At 53.4% G+C, this 17,310-nt stretch overlaps 1 protein-coding gene across 2 annotated transcripts in view; it reads right to left on the minus strand.

The window, feature by feature from the left end:
- Positions 1-247: 247 nt before the first annotated feature.
- Chst3 (carbohydrate sulfotransferase 3) overlaps positions 248-17,310 on the minus strand; it is a 35,480-nt gene continuing 18,417 nt past the window's right edge. For both annotated transcript variants that reach the window (XM_046419824.2, XM_046419823.2), the window contains exons 2-3: positions 6,751-6,974; positions 248-5,631 (exon numbers count right to left, since the gene is read on the minus strand). In XM_046419824.2, coding sequence (XP_046275780.1) covers positions 4,350-5,631; positions 6,751-6,890 — 1,422 coding nt within the window. In that variant the 5' untranslated portion in view covers positions 6,891-6,974 and the 3' untranslated portion in view covers positions 248-4,349. The remainder of the gene's footprint in view (positions 5,632-6,750; positions 6,975-17,310) is intronic.

Consider the following 17,310-nt stretch of genomic DNA (forward strand, 5'->3'; position numbering starts at 1 on the left):
CTGGGCGTTGATCTCTCAGGCCTTGTCCTTGTAGCTGGCTCCTCGGAACACGGTCACTGCCGACTCTGCCATCGGGACCATGGCATTCATTATGCCCTCTGTTCTGTTACCCTGTGGGAATGGGCAGCAGGTGTCCCTGCCCTGCTTCATGCTGGAAGTCATGTCTTACCTACTGCTTAGTGTTTTTTTTCCTGTTAATTTTTATGGTTCAATGGCTGCCGAGAACAAATGCAAAAGAAACGCTGCAGAATTTTCTCATTGCATGTTTTCATCTTTAATTAAATAAGTCAAGTAAGCCCTCGGGCGATGGGTTCACATTCCATTCCACAAAACAGACCCTGAGCGCCAGTGACCACCAGCTGTCTGAAGGGCAGCCCTGGCCTTTCCAGGAGTTGGCAGATTGTCTGTGGCCACGACAAGGACATCTGGGACAATGATGGCAAAGGGGCTGGGAACTGTGGGGGGGGGCACTAGAGGTGGAGCAGGATGTCCTATACAAATGCGTGGACACAATTAACAGGCCATGATACTGGACCCAGGTTCTGGCAGAGTTTGGTGGATCCCAGAAGGAACAAGGGACTTGAGCAAACCAGGCCCAGAATATTCAACTAAGACAGAGACATCCCAGGGTGCCCAGTTCCAGCCAAAGAGATGGGAGAGGCTACGCAAGAACTGTATCCCCCCAATAAACTGGTCTGCAACATGAGCTAGGCCCATCAGGAGGCCGCCAGGTCTGTATCCTTGGAAAGATACCCACTGTCCTTCACAGGACACCAGAGGACACTAGGTGAAAAGGTCTTAGCTCTTGAGACATTGAAGTTGCCAGTTCTGCTTTATGCGTCTGAGGTAAAGAATAACTTCCACTATTTCTGAAACTGTGGGCAGTTGACGGGGGATGTGGCGGCATTCAGGAAACCCGGGCCTCCTCCCTCCCTTCTCGCTGGACCACATCCTGAGGAGCTTCACAACGAATCCACCATCCAGGGGCTCCTGATTTCAGTGGATGCTCCTTTTTCCAGCTTCTGCAGATCAATAGGACCCACTTGGCGTCTTTAACATCTGTCCTCCAGCCCCACCCACCCCTCTCTCTCCCTTTCTTGAGACCTGCCTCCACTTTCAGCCTTTAGGGTGGGCGTGGGAGTGGACTGCCTTGAGGAGGCAGCCAGCTTGTCTTCTGCTCTGGTCCTTCACGGGACAGACCCCTCAAACAGGTCATAGCATGGGGGAGGGTGGAAGAGACTGTTGGGGTTTGGATCAGACTTCGGGTGCTTCTATCTCCTTCCCTATCGCTCAGGCCAGGTGCACCTGTCATCTCTTGCTGGAGCTCCTTCCATGGTCGACAGACAGCAGGGATGGTGGGAAAAGATGCCACTGTGATGGGCTTCCTGGGCACCCTCTGCTCTTTGGTGTTTGGGCAGCAGCTGCCCCAATATACCAGCTGGACCACCTTCTCCCTCCCAGCTCCGTGCTGAAGACCTCAAACGCACAACCCCGGCCATGTCCACAGAGTGGGAAGTCAACAGTGAACCTCATAGACCTTCCCCAAACAAGAAGCGCTCCCATGGCATCACCAAGCCCCAGGGGGATCAGTGTCAAGGCCACACCACCCACTAGAGTCGTGTCAGATACCTGGGCAAAGGCAACCAGAAAGGGCCCTCATGTCACATTTCAAATCCCTAGGAGAAAAACTAAGGAACCTCCTTAAACAGTACCTTGGGGCCACTGTCTGCTGGCATGTTGACTTAGTCCCCTCTTGCCTTTAGAACTGTCTGTGGGTGTCCTTGTGTGTGGGGGGCGTGGGTGGTTTCTATTATTATTATTATTTTTCTGTCTTGATTTGGGTTTAGCTTTGAGTCCCTGCAAATAATATTTTCTGTTTCTTCTTTTCACACAATAAATAAATTAAGTCAACTTGCAGTATACACATTGTCAATGTCCTGAGAATCCTAAAGGTCCATTCTTGGTACTGTCTTCAGAGAGCTGAGACAGAGGCCTTGGTGCAGGAGGAAGGAAGAAGTCTGCTTTCCAATCAAGAGGACCCCTAGGAAGAGCCCCACATAGAGGTATCCCTCCCCACCACCCTTTCAAGGAACAGAATGGGGGCTGGGAAGAGCAGCTGGCACTCCTGGGCCTGCAAGAAACATCTGGGCCCCACGGAGCCCCACGATGAAGTTTCCAGAGCTGGTGTCCCTTTGGACTCCAAATAAGAGTCAGCGCCCTACCCAACTCGTTCTTGGACCAGCACATCTAAAGCAGAGGGGGAAAAACATCTAAAGCACAGGGCTGCTCGAATGACAGAAGTCCATGGTGCTGGTGACTCAGTGGCTCAAAGAGGTGGATTATAATGAATCCCACAAGATGGTCTGCATCCTCACACAGGGCAGCTTCCTGCCAGGTCACTCTGCCTTTCCTCCACAGCTCCAGCTGGACTCCAATGCTGTGCTTTTTTGGCGACCTGATGGTGTTACTGAAACCAACTCAGCCCTTGGGTCTAACGAGGCTGTATCTGGAGGAGAGGCTGTCCAGGAAGTATGAAGGAGGAGGGAGTCCTTGTGAACCGGGCAGCTTCTGCAAGCTCCAAGGCCATCCTGGCTTCTGCTCCTGGGCTTGGAGTGGGAGTGGGGCAGGGTTTGCACTCTACGTTCAGCCACTTGCTAACAGGTTTGAGTCCTTGTCCCCCTTAGGAATATGGGATAAGATTCAACCTCTTCTCCAGGAGGGAGCGAGGGCTGTCACTCATTCCACACTGCCCTGGACACCAGCAAGAATACTGGTGGCTTCTGAGATTTGTTCTACGTGGGGTTCACACAGAAAATCCCATGGGGCACTGAGGGCTGCCGTGTGCCACCTCGTCTCCAGTCCTCTTGGGGAAGGCACCCCTCTCCCTCTGCCAGGAGACACGTGCTCCCTGCTGGTTTTCCCAGCCTCCCCCACCAGGCCCTCAAGTCCAGACAGCTTGTCAGCAGCAAAACAAAACCAAAAACAGCCACAAAACAAGAAAGACACCAAGCCATAAATAACTTAAAAAGCCTTAAGTAAAACACCCAGCCCATCCTGAGTTGGGCAAGACTCTTCTCAGAACCCTAAAGGAGGCATTCCTTTCGACACTAGTTGTAACCATGGCAACCAGCTGGCTGACCTCCCTCCACCCAGGGAGCAGGCAGGCTCCTCAGGGGAGGAATGTGTCCTGATGGGACTTCTCCCTGCCACCACACTCCAAACTTCTTGGCCCTGCTCCAGATGAGGCCTGGCTGGAAATGGCAGGAACTGTCACTTGTCTTTTACCTCCAGGGACCAAAGTTGCTTCTGCCAGTTGGGCCCAAGGCAGCCTTCAACTACAGACATGCTCCCAGGGATCCAGGCAAGATGGGGCTTTGGGTCTGCAGTCACATGAGGACCAGCCACATCTTCTCAAAATGTCCTGCCTGCCAGCCGTGGGACATGGACAGGTCGTAGGAGGTAGGCACAAGCTCCAGGCAGGCAGGGGTGGTGGGCTCGGCAGTTCTTGGTCCACCGTTCAGTTCCACACCTGGTCAGGGAATGGTCATTGCCCTTGAACACTTTTCCTTCCCCTGTCCCTCAAAATAATCCTAAGAATGTCATCAAAGGGCTCTCTTTCATGCAACACAGAAGAATCCTGTGGGCATAAAGGAATGGGGAAACCTTTCTATACACACTCGTGCACGTGGACTTGTTCGATGATGTTTTTCTGTCCGTGTGCAGGTCTGTGTGTGTCTTGCAGTTCTGTGCAGGGCTGACATTCATCAGGAATCAGCACCACGATCCTATTTATTAAAAGAGCAGATCATTTTGTACTGGATGGTAAACTACACAGTCACCTGATGAGCTTCCAGTACCCCACCTCTGGGCTGCTCTATTTCCTCCCCAAGGACTCACCCAGATTCCAGGCTTCCCCACAATCCAGAAAGGAAAAGGTTAACATTGAGCATGTAACAGGAGTTCTGAGGAACTGGTCAGGGCCCACGCCCCTGCTGGTTGTTAAATCTTTGGCCCCTGGCCCAAAGAGTTCCCAGGCCTTAATGCGTTTTTCTTGTACGTTTCTGTGTGTGCAGGAGAGACGGGTGGGGGGACCTGCCAATAGGCTGAGGTCTGCTCAGGAGACTGCAGGCCCTGGAGGGAAGGTACTGTCCTGTTCTCGGCAGGAGACCCCAGGGCGGCCCTGGGGTTGAGCAAACTGGCTGGCTGGGGCCTAGTGCTACAGCAGGGGCTGCCTGCGTTCAGGGCAGCTTCCCACTGCCCTCTGCCAGGGATGCGTCTCCCTGCTGGCCTGGGTGTGAGGAAGGCGGGCAGACCTTTCAGGAGGAGGGGTCTACGAGGCACCAGGCTCCCTACGTGACCCAGAAGGTGCCGCGTTCCTCCAGCAGGCTGAATGAGCGGTTGGTGAGGGAGGCAGCATCCCGGGCCAACTTGTACCCGAAGAGACGCATGGCAGGGCCGCAGGCGGCCTGCACCACCTGGGCCAGCTTGAAGGGTATGCTGAAGCGCCACTTCTCGAACTGCTCCGAGGAGTTCTTCCGTGTGGAGTAGATGCCGTTGCCTTCGAGGGCCGCCTGGGTGTTCTTCTGGATCCAGTCCTCCACCTGCGGGGTCAGCGGGATGCCGGCGAAGCGGTACATCTCGCGGGCCTTCTGCAGCGGCCGCTGCGCCACGTCCTCGTAGCGCACCAGCATGTAGCGCCCGCGCAGCCAGGGGGGCTGCCGCAGGCCCAGCTCGGCCGACAGGCGGATGCTCTCGCAGTTGCCCCGCAGCCGCTGCACCTCCTCCTCCTGCAGCCGGTCCTGTCCCTCCGCCAGCCACTTCTTCCAGGTCTCATACTTGCCAGCAAAAGCCACCATGCGGGAGGCCAGCACGGCCCGGGGATCGCGCACCAGCTGGATGACGCGCAGGTCCAGCCGGGGGTCCTCGGCCAGCGGCTGCAGGAACTCCAGCTGCCGGATGCGGACGGCCTTGAGGGCCATGTGCTCTTTGCGGCGACAGGCCTCAGCCGCCAGCGTCACGTTGAGGGGGCCGCAGCGGCGGTTCTTGCAGTGGTACTTCTCAAAGACCTTCTTGACGAAAGGCGTGCACACCGGGTCCTCGCAGAGGGAGCGGCTGGAGCCTCGGCGGAACATGAACTGCGTCAGATGGTCCTCGGGCAGGGGACTGATGAAGTGCTCCAAGACGTACAGGTCGCACAGGAAGAGCTGCTTCAGCACGTCGCGGTAGACCAGCGCCGAACCCGCGGCGTTGGCACCTCCCGGCTCGAAGGACACCGTGCGCTCGATGTGCCACAGCGGCTCGAAGAGGTAGAAGATGTTGCCCTGCTGGTTGAAGAACTCGCCCACGAAGGAGGAGCCCGTGCGGGTGGTGGCCATAAGGAGCACGTGGCGACGGTGCCCGGCCCTGGCAGGCTGCGAGGGCTCCTCCTCCTGCTGCTCCCCGATGGCCTCCACCGCCGACTCCACACCCAGCTGCAGGCTGAGGTTGTGCAGGCGGCCCTGCAGCTGCGAGAAGGCCGCGTCAAGCTCACTCAGGGACAGGAGGGACGCGTTCTCGGCCAAGACCAGCGCTGGGTCGGTGCTGTTGGCATCTGCCAGGGATTGGGGGATCTGCTTCAGCTTGTCAGAGACTCTGTGGAGATCACAGGGAGACCAGGGTCAGTGCCTGATTTGTCGGGAGGGGGTGCGCCTATGCAATTCTAGGCAATCTTCCCAGTTCATCACCAACAAATAGTGTGTCTAGCTGGGTTTCCCCAGAAGCAGACTTTGAGGCCAGGATTTGAGTGTAGTTTATCAGGACAGAGAAGAACTGAGGTGGGAGGAGATGTAGGTGAAGTGTGTACTGCTACCGAGCAGGGAACCCCAGGCAAATGTGAGGTTCAGTCTGACCTGAGAGTTCTGAACCTGCATTTCCTGGCACTTCTGGCTTGCCAATGTGCTGGTGGAGAGGTCCAGGGATTTTCAGTAGGACCAGTAAACATGAACTGGGACCATCCAATAATAAGCCACCCAGGAGGGGCACTGACAGTGTGCTTCGGCCAGGTCCTTATGCATAGGAACTGCGATTTTCCTACAGGGCTTGTGCCTGGGAGGGGAAGAGGTCCCAGAAACCCTCGCGTGTCTAGCGGGACCTCTGCACACAGTAATGCTCTATGAACTTGGGGCAGGCGTGGGATTCCCAGAGGAGCCTATTTAAGGGACCCTGCTCTGGAGTTGAGTGGTACACAAACTGGCAGCCCTACCAGAGTGTCCACACCAGGACCTTGCCTTCCCGTGGGCTCACCCTTACCCATAACACCAAGACTAGTATAGGGGCTGTGCTGCGAATGTGAGCCATCATCTAGGCCAGGAAACCAATTAGTAACAATACATAGTCACAGCCAGCAAACAGCAGACATGGACCGAGTGCCAGGTGGTGCACCAAATGCTCATACATTTTTCTCATTTACTTTTCCAACAAGGCAGCTCCTAGTCACATTTTACAGAAGACGAATCCAGGACTCAGAAAAGTTAAATCTCTCATCTACGCTCTCGCAGCTGGGAAGTGGCAGCATGAGCATGCCAACCCAGCTGCCCAAGTCCAGAGCCCAGGGCTCACTGCTGTGCCTGGGACTCTGCCTGGGCCACAAGAGGGGCCTGGTGATCACTTGTTGAAGGGAGGCACTTGCAAGTCCACAGGAAGCCCTCCCATCCCCTGTCCCCAGCCATCCCACCTTGATAAGGGAGACTTGTCCTTGATCGTATCCCTCACCTTGATATGATTTTGTTTTCCTTTTCAATGAAGACAAAAACCACCACCACAAAAGCCAGGAAAAGGGCATATTTGCTCCTCATCCTCAGGCTCTGCACAAAGTCCCGGCAGTCCTGGGGCAAAGTGAGTCCTTTCTCCATGGGGACAGGCTGGCCGCAGGTACTCAGCTCAGGGGCAGCACTCAGGACCTGGCTTGTGGTCTTCAGGTGGGAAACACCCTTGTCCTACGGAGAGACAGGTGGTCAGGCACCGTGTCTGTAGAGGGGAGGACACAGAGAACGCCTCTCCACCAGACTTTTGAGGATCCTGGCCCTGCCAGGCAGACTCACACTTGAGCCCCAGACTCACTCTTGAAACAGATTATGCCTCAGGATACTTGAGGAGTCTTTAATAGGTCACTGAAAATGCTGATAAGCAGGGATAGGGACCCTGGGTTCAATCCCCAATATCCCCCCCCCCAAAAAAAAAAAATAAAGAAAAAAGAAAAGCTAACAAAACCATTCATCACCCCACCCCTCTCAGCTACTCCCTCGATCTCACAGCTCAAAGGCATGTACAGCCACCTACAGCATATGCCATTTAGATAAAGGACAGCTGGCTATGCAATGGTGGTCCTAGAAAATTTTAATGGAGCTGAAACATCCCTATTGCCTAATGACATCATAGCTGTGGTGATGTCAATGCATTACTTGGTATTTGTGTTGGTGCAAACCTGTGCTGACAGCTGGATAAAAGTGAATGCAATTATGGATGGTACATAACGCTTGATAATAAAATTTGCCATAGGGTTATATTCTACTATACCTTTTCATCATCATTTTAGAGTGTACTCCAATTATTAAAAAAAATAAGTTCACTTTAAGACCATATGCTGCTGGGCACTGTGTAATCCCAATGACTCAGGAGGCTGAGGCAGGAGATCTTGAGGTCAAAGCCAGCCTCAGCAAAAATGAGGCACTAAGCAACTCAGTGAGACCCTGTCTCTAAATAAAACACAAAAAATAGGGCTGGGGATGTGGCTCAATGTTTGAGTGCCCCTAAGTTCAATCACTGGAACTGCTCCACCGCCCCCCCCCCAAAAAAAAGAAGCAGGTTGGGAATAGCTCCAGGGCAGAGTCTTGCCTAGCATGCACAAGGCTCTGGGTTTGGTTCCTAGTGCACGTGCATGTGCACATGTGCATGTGTACACATGCCACACACATATACAGGCCAGGTTCCGTGTCATGGTTTGGGCCTGGAATGTCTCCTAAAGGCTCCCATGTTGAAGACTTGGTCCCTGATGCAGTAGTATTCAGAGGTGGCACTCTAGGGGGGTGACTGGATTGTAGGGGCTTCAACCTCATTAATGGATAGATCCATTGATCAGTTCGCAGTTGAGGGCATTTGGGAAGGTGATGGAAATTGGAGGAAGTGGGTCACTGGTGATGTTCCCTAAATGGATATTTCTTGTCCCTGGCCCCTTTCTCCCTCTCTGCTTCCCAGCCACCATAAGGTGAGTGGCTTTGCTTTCTCCACTTTCCATCAAAATGCTCTGCCTCACCCCAGGCCCAGGAACAATGAAACTGAGACCTCCCAAACCGTGAGCCAAAATAGATCCTTCCTCCTTTAAGTTGTTGTTCTCAGGCATTTTATCACAGCATTGAAAAGCTGACTAACACACTGATCCATGCTCTCTACGTTTGTATAAGTACACCCCAGGATGTTCACACAGTGAAATCACCTGATAGCATATGTCTCAGAACATATTCCCATCATTAAGTGACACATGGCTGCATATGGAAAAGAATGCCACACGCAGTATAAATGTTTACAATAGCAAAGGCTTAGAAATGCCTAAATAAAAACGGTGGGGTATGCTTGCCCTGGTTTATTATGTGGCCACAAAGAATACTGAGGTAGCACAGCCCTATTCAGTTCTGTCAATCAAAATGTCTCAAGACACGATCAAATGTTCCCTGGGGCAAGGAGGTACAAGAGCGTTCCAAATTGAGAACCTCCGCTGCATCATGATCCCATTTGAAACAAGAAGATGGGAGTAGGAATCTGCAGGAGCTGGATGCAAGGCTGGCTACACAGCAGGAGTGGCACCTTCCAGACAAGATCCCTTTGGGAAAGCAGTGAGGCTCATGGCAACTGACCACCTCTCCCACGTCCAGGTCACTTGGTGCCCAGGGACCCCATTATAGCACACATGTCTCCCTTTCCCAGGTTACACGCTCCCTGAAGGCAGGACGAGTGCTGACAGTGGCACCTGGCACCTACGTGCTCTGGGCCTGAGGGTGTAAAACAGTCAGTGAGGTCACATTCGCCATGCACCCTGCTTAGCCTGTGCTGAGGCGTGAGGCTGCCTGTCCCATTGAGACATCTCAATACCATGTCTGCGGGGAGCAAGGTGCTGACCTCCTGACGCTCTGCTCTTCAGCTCTCGAGTGAGGGTTGCCTGAGTCTGATGATGTGAGGGAAGCAGAGGAGCTGCCATCAGAAGTCCTGGGGCGGGGGCTGAGCACTTGCCTAGCGTGTGTGAGGCCCTGGGTTCCGTCCCCAGCACTGCAAACAACCACCCAGAAGTGCTGTGTTCGAGTTTTTCCTGCCTCTACCATATTGTGCAACCTCGTGTAAGTGACTTAAAGTCTCTGGGCCTCAGTTTCTTCCCGTGCAGTATGAAAAGGGCAGTCCCTAGTGCCCACCGTTTCTGTGAGGGACACATCTGGTGCACATTAAGTTTCATTAACTAGGAGAGGGAAGGAAAGGTGGGCAGGGTGGGAGGAAGGGCCTCACTGCCCTCTCCCGTCAGGTCTAGTATCTTTGGCAAGACTTAGGAGTCAGCTTGTCTCCATGACAGGCTCCTTCTCCCCCCCTCCCGTCCAGAGACTGTTTTCTATTTTTTGAGGTCCCAGCCTCTTCACCCCCAGAATGACACAGGGTCCCTAAGATCTTCTGCAGCAGTGCCCTAAAAGGAAGCGGCAAGTCTGAAAACTCTGGCAGGAGGCTTGAGGCAGGCTGGTGGCCCCTTGGCCCTGCCCCAGGCAGGCCACCCCTCCATTTAGCTTTGGGAATCTAAGGGGCAGGGGGATGAGGGTGAGGTTCACAGGATGTGGCAGGTCCCCAGAGCCAGAAGGAAGAGAGACATAGGTAACAAGAGGTCACAGGGTCGTGAGGGCAGGGTACAGGGCAGGACCCAGATCAGTATCACTTGGCCAAGGCCCAGGCAGAACTTGCCTGCAGGAGGACCTCTACGAGAAGTGGGCCGCGGGATCCCTGACACTGAATGACTTTGCCCACCGCCCTCCCCAGTCTCTTGGTGCAAGGGCTAGTCCTGCCTCCCTTGCTCGGTTCACAGGAAGAACTGAAAAGCCTCTCTCTCTTCCTCCTGCTAGATGCCCCTCCTGGCCCTCATTCCCCATGGCTTTTATCCCCTCATGTCCCCAGCAACGACATGACAGCTGAAGGGAAATGTGGCACCCCTGCCTGTATACCAGTGAACGCCACTGCAGGGTGCCAGGGCTAGTGGTGCCACCAGGGCGTGTGCCACCTAGGTCTGCCTGGGCACAGCAGACAGTGGGACAGTTCTCTGGACCCTGTATTCTGCACGTAGGGAGCAAATACCAGAGGCAGGAAGACAGCCCGAGTGCTGAGTTCTTTCATGCAAGCCACCATCTGGGGTGTGTGCACCGTGTGCCAGGTCCTGGAAGATGCCAGAAATCACTCGAGGGGAACAGGGTCCAGTCTGGCCCTCCAGAGCCAGCAGCTGCCTGGCACATTCTCACTCACCACCTGTAACCATCAGCTTCTTCTCAAAGGCACCCTCCTGTCTCACCTCCTCTCCTGTCCCTCTCCTCTCAGCCCTCATGCTTGGGCCCGTCTTCTCTGCCTCGGTGTGCTCTCCCTAGGCAATGGCCGCCCCACCTTGCCCCAGGGGGTGCCACTCACCTCTCCTCCTCCTTCGTCAGCACAGTTCTATCTTTCCACTCAATCCCTACCCACCTTCCTCTCCCCAACTCTCCCCACCTCAACACACAGCACCTGATCACAGCTGTGTAGACACCCACTCCTCTGCCTCATGGAAGCGTCTCGAATATCCAGCCCCATCCTGCATCACTCAGAGTAGAACACAAGCCTCCAGGCCCCCGATGGAGGGTGCGGTCTGCCCACCTCTCCTCTCACCCCAGCCCTCCTTCCATGGCCCTTCCTGCCACTCCCCACCTGGGACTCTGCCTACTTGGTGGCTGCACCAGAGGCTCTTCTAGATCTTCTCGGGTGGGATCCTGACATTCAGGACGTAGCTCCAATGTTCCCCCCTCCCAGTCCTTCTCCCAAGCTGGCCAAACAACCCCCACCCCCATCACCTCCCCTCTCCGCATCCACTTTTTCTCTTCCTGGATGGAAATGTGGTTATTGATCGCCTCTTTCACCCACTGGAGTATCAGCTCCGCAGAGGACAGTATGAATGTCCCACTGCCTTTGTGTTCCCAGGGCCCAGAACTGTGCTCCACAGAGTGGGTGTCCATAAATAATTGATGAATGAATGAATGAATGAAGGGCAGTGTTTCCCCAAGCACTCAGCCACGGGCAAGACGCTTAATTGCTCTGGTTTGGTAGAAAGTGAGCAGAGGAAGAAGGAAAAGCAGTCACTCCACAGGTGAGGGGACCTCGTGTGCGTGGCCGCGTCCACTCTGGTCGTGGGCCGTGGCCTGCACAGGGCCCTCGTGCTGCAACATGCTATGACACATACTGGCGTGGGCCACTGTGGAGCTGACACCTAAGGCTTCACCTGCTTCAGTCTCTCCCATGCTCCTGCCAACCCAGGGACCTTCAGTTCAAGGCTCAGGCAGCTGTGTGTGCCTGAGGGCGGGGAGAGTGGGGGGAAGAGCTAAGGCAAGGGAAATGGGGAAAGGAGTAGGGAGAAGAGAGGGCTGGCAGCCAGGCCCAGGGCCCTGCAAGCTGCGCCTTCCCTGCTCTCCCCCGGGGGTCTTTCTGTCCGGCCTCCCTCATGACTTGGCAAGGCGCCTCACTGGAGGAGCTCTCTGCTTGGATGGCCTCCAGCCAGGCCCTTCCATTGTGGGCCCCAGATGGACTGCAGCCCGGCCCTCCTCCCCCTGGGAAGCTGGGGTCCCAGCAAGGAGGCTGGGAATGGAACTCTGATAAGAGACGGGGCCTTGCCAGATGTTGCATCAGGCAGCAAAACTCCACTGCCCTCGCTCACTGGCTCGAGGGGGCCAAGAGCGCAGTGGCCTGTGGCCTCCCAGTCAGCAACCCCCGGCCACAGCCTCTCCCTGTGGGAGGAGGAGCTGCGTGGCAAGAGGAGCTGGGGAGAAGGAGGCTCCAGGGCCGAGATGGAGCTGTGGCCATCCTGGGAAAGCACCGGGCCAACCACAGGGGCCAGGGGGCTGCCCCTGCCATGCCACCCAACACCTGGATGGGGGCTTTGTGTTGTCCCTGAATCCCCGGAGAGGGGACCAAAGGCAGAGCAGGGAAGTCCCCGACCACGGGCCTGCTGGGGCAGGGGACGGAGCACAGACCATGGCTTGTGCACCTGGAGCCTGTCAGGCCAGGTTCTGTCTCACACGGGGACAACCAGAGATGGCTTGGGAAGGCCTTGGCTCCTTGGTTTGGACAGGAGTAAATGCCTAGCAGCTGTGGAGTGGCCCCTGAAAGGAATGAAAGGAGGTGTGAATGAAGGCTGGCGTCTGAGCATCCCAGGGCTTCCGTTTCCTCTCGCAAGAAGGAAGCCATCTCTAACCTTCCTCATGTCCACCTTCAGCAGAGACAGAATAGAAGCAGCCAAAGGCTAAGGTGTGTGTCACCCGAGTGTCAGCGGATGCTCACAGGCCTGTGAGGGGCTGTGGGCCAGAGCCTGGTGGGGGAAGGCTGCTGCAGGTCCCCAAGGAGCCAGCCCTGCCAGGACGGGCTGTGCGAGGGTGTGGGAGCACACTCTCCCCACCCCCACTGGACAGTCACTTCCACAGCTGCATGAAGACAGAGCCCCGGAGAACAGCTGCAGGCCCCTGTCCATGAAGGCACTTCCAGGGCCTCTCATGCTAAACCCCAGTCCCAGCTTCCTGTCCTTGTTCAGGCAGGGGCTGCAGTGCAGGCTGCTGTCCCCTACCTACATGGCAGGCGGCCTGTTGGAGCCGACCTGGACGTGGACCAAGGTTCATGGCCAAGGATGTGCACCCAGCCCTGAAATTCCCACATGTGTGAGAAGCAACTGGAATGTCTCACACAGGAGGTGGGATGCCACACAGCTCTGTTGATGCAGAGCTACAAAAATGTCATGTAGGTGACAGATCTTTTCACTTTATACCCTTTCCTGTTGCTTGAATTTTTGACACCTGTGCACCTGTATCACTTTAATCATTTTTAAAACTTAATCTGAAGTTTTAGAAGAGGAACATGTGATCATCCATCTTGGGACTGGTACATAGAATGCATGGGACGCTGGGTTTGAGGATGCACCTCTGGGGTCCCAGCTACTCGGGAGGCTGAGCGGGAGAAGTGCTTGCTGAATGGGCAGAGTTTCAATTCTGCCAGATGAGAGCGGCTGTGGAGGTGGAGGTGGGGATGGTGGCGTGACCATGCAAATAGAGTTAGAGCCACTGAATCGTGCATAGGAAAAGGTCAATTCCATGCTATGGGTTTTCACCACCACAAGAAATAAATAAATAAACAACGATGCCTGTGGGCAGTGGTTAGGGGAACCAAGGAACCTGGGAGGGTCCCTGGTTCGTGCCTTGGATGGCAGTCTTATTCTCTACTGTCTCCACAGCCTTTGGCACAGCGTCTGGCACACGGCAGGGCTCGAGGAACATCTGTGAAGCAAATGAATGCACTGGTACACTGTCTCCAAGGGCCAGCGGTGGCCCTCAGCCCACTGTGATGAAATGAAGATTCTCTCTAGAGTTAGACGTGCTCTTGGCTCCCTTGCTTTTACTTACTGCCTTTGAAGCCCTGTGAACTGACACCTGAGCATGTTTTTCTCATCTGTGACATGGGGACACTGACTGCCCCTATGGTCGACCCAGTGGCCATGGGGAATTTGGTGGAGTGCTTCACTGAAGCCTAGGACGCAGGAAGTGGCCCCAGGCAGGAACTGCGGGCCTTGATTTAGTGGTCTGCAGACTGGTGGTGAGTGGCGGGAAGGTGTGGGGGGTCTGAGTTCCCCTAAAACACCACGATGAAGAGAACAGTACAACTGACATGGCCACCAGCCGGAAATGTCCCTCAAGCAGAGCCACTGGATGTCGCTGGACCCTGGGCACCTCAGCCTGCCCTCAGCTCATCTGGGGATAAACCTGCCGCCCTTGCAGCCAGCTGCGCCCTGAGACGGCAGGGCAGCCGCACCCCAGTGAACCTGCCAACTGCCCTCCCACAGCTGCCCTGCAGGTCAGAGCTGCTCGCATGTTCCATGTGGCCCTCGTGGCCAGGAAGGGCGGGGCAGTTTGTAAGAATGGCAGGAGTGTGGTGGGGGGGGGGGGACAGGAGCTGAGGACAACAGGCCCTCCCTGGGACAGCTGCCTTCTCCGCTGGACTGTGGGGAAGGCGTGCCCGTGGGTGCTGGGTGCAAGGTCCTGACCCAGAGGCCTTAGAGCTGTTGTGCTGAGAGCAATCTGGAGGCCAGGGGATTTTGTTCCCAGGACAGAATCACATGTCAGCGGTGGCTCAGGTCAGCGGCCTCACACAAAGCAGCTTGACTTTCCAATTTTAGTTGTACCAAGCTGAGCGTCCCTCACCTGAAATGCTTGAGATCAGAAGTGTTCAGGATTTTTGTGTGTTTTTGAAATATCTGAATGTAATGATCAGATATTTCAGAGACAGGACCCAAGTCTAAACACAACACTTATTCTCTTCCATATATACATATCCTAAAGGAGATTTTGTACAATAATTTAAATGATTCTGTATATGAGACAAGTGTGGTGACTCCCATGTCACTCAGCCTGTAATCCCAGGCACTCACTCGGGAGGGCAAGGAAGGAGAAACTTAGTGAAACCTTTTCTCAAAATAAAACCACTGGGGATGTAGCTCAGAGGTAGAGTGCTCATATAGCATGCATGAGACCCTGGGTTCAATGCCTAGCTCTCCCCCACTCAAAAAAAAAAAAAAGAATAAAAATAAAATAACAATAACTTTGTTCATGAAACAAAGTTTCACAGTGTGGAATTTTCCATTTGTGTCACGTCAGCACTCAAAGTTTCAGATTTGGGAACATTTCAGATTTTCAGATTAGGTATGCTCAGCCTGTATTTTCCTTTCGCTGTTCAAGTCTGAAGGGATGTTTTCTTTCCGAGAGGTTCAAGAGAAATCTGTCCTGTAAACCACCCCATCAATCATGAAGAAGCATGGCTCTCACCCTCAAACGGCAGAATGTCAGGACTGGGAAGGGCTTAGGACTTTTCTGAACCATGTTTCCTCCCTTTTCACCTCTAGAAACTCAGGCTCAGAGAAGCGAAGTGCTTGACCAAAACTTAAACTAGTGATGACAAAACTGGAACCATCTTCTATGTCTCCTGTCTCCCAGGTAAATGATCAATGAGCAGGATATCACCCAGACACTCAGGGTTTAGCTCACTCAGGGACCCTCAGCACAAATGTTAACTACAAGGCACATCCACTCAGCAGGCCTGTGCCTGGGCTAGACATCACTAATCAATCACTGTCCTCTTTTCAGCTGGGACTGGATGGAACCTCATAAGCCCTTTGAATGCAGGGCCAATTCATTGGAGTTGGCAAGGGGAAAAAAAAAAAAAAACATTTGCCCTTCCAACCATAGAGGATCCCCTTTGGCTACAAAACCATCCTTAGTTTGGCAATTTACTACATGACATCATGTTAAAACACCAGACCGAATTTCAACTCTCCTTCTACGATTACACAAACCCTCCATACATGTTCCTTGCACATCCAGCCCAGGATTTTAACCCAGAAATCCCTCTGTGCCACGAGCGCCACAGGTCACCTTAATTGCAAGGTTCAGAGTAGTTAAATCATCAAAGTCTGCAAAAATGTTGCCTTCTGCAAAGAATAGCAGTGGGAGCCAGGTTCTCCTTCTCCCTTATGCACCTCTGTCCCTCATGAACCAGAGAGGAGGCGGAGCTAGAGCGAGCCTAGAAAACTGCAGAGGAAACTGCTGCCAATCCCTTCCACACCACCACAGCTGGCAAGGCTCCTGACCCGGCTAATTTTATATTATTACTCACATACCTTTATATGTTTTGATGAATAATAGCCAAAATGAAAAAAAAAAGTCATCAGGCTTCCCCACAAAAGGTTTTTGGGTTTGGGGAAATTTTGGGCAGGGACACCGGGGTGTGTTTAAGTGTGAACAAAGTCTGCTGTGGGTAGTCCAGCAGAAAAAGATGGGAGAAGCAACTGCTGAAGAAAGCATAGGAGTGCAAACTGGAACCATACACATTGTCATTTTTTTTTTCCCACATATTTGACTGACAAAGAACAAAATGTTCTAGAGTATTCTGTGTGGGTGAAGTTTGGGGGAACTGACAAACAGAGATGTGGCCCTCATTGAGGACCCATGTGTTCCTCCACATTGCCCGGCCTCTCTTGCAGTCCATGTGACTGGTTTTGGTCAGTGGGATGTGGGTGAAAGTGATGTAAGCCACTTCAAGGTTTGGTCTTTGAAATGATTTCCACACGTTCCTCAGGGACTCTCTTCTCTGGCTGGCCACATGTTCCAAAAGGCTTAGTTCAAAATGGAAGCAACTGGATCCAAGATGCTGCTTGGAGAGCCAACCAGTCTGTATCAGATGTGATGCAAGAGAAAACTAAGCCTTTGCTGTGTTATGCCATTGAGAATTGGGGTCTAATTGTTTCTGCAGCACAGCCTATCCTATCCTGACTAATACATAAGATTCTCCCATAATGCTGACAGGGGTATCATTTTGAAGGCCATGTTGGCCTAAACATCACAATTAAATATGCATACTCTTTGCTATGGTCTGAATGTCCCTCCAAAATCCTTATTTTGAAATCTAACCACAATGTACTAGTTTTAAGGGGAACTTTGGAAAGTAACTAAGACACGAAGGGGGAGCCTTTGTGAATGGGATTAGGATCCTTGTAAAAGATCAGGTTCTGTGGGAACCTGCTCACCCCTTCAACCATGTGAGGATGCAGCAAGAAGGCACCAAGTTTAAAGCAAAGAATGAGCCTTCATCAGGCCCTGAATCTTCTGGTGCCCTGATCTTGGACTTTCCAGACCCAATAACCATGCACAGTAAGTTTCTGTTATTTATAAATCTCCCCATCTTTGGTATTCTGTTATAGCAGCCCCAATGGCCTATGAAACTCTTAGACCCAGCAATTAATCTTCCAGGTAGGCTTGCATGGGTAAGAGCAAGGACACTCACTGTTTCTAACAGCAAAAGCCTGACTGTGACCTTGATGCATGTTCATGGGGAGGGGAACCCCACTTGTTAGAGAAACGTCAGGTACATTGAACAATGTGATACTCTGTAATGATTAAAAGGAAAGAGGCGGGTCTGCCAAGGCCGACATGAAATGCTGTTCAAGATACTAGTGATGAAAGCAAGGAGCAGGGCTTT

Source organism: Marmota monax, unplaced genomic scaffold, assembly GCF_021218885.2.
Source record: "Marmota monax isolate L192 unplaced genomic scaffold, Marmota_monax_Labrador192_F-V1.1 WCK01_AAM20220418_F8-fsc00019, whole genome shotgun sequence".
In the NCBI taxonomy this organism is placed as follows: Eukaryota; Metazoa; Chordata; class Mammalia; order Rodentia; family Sciuridae; genus Marmota; species Marmota monax.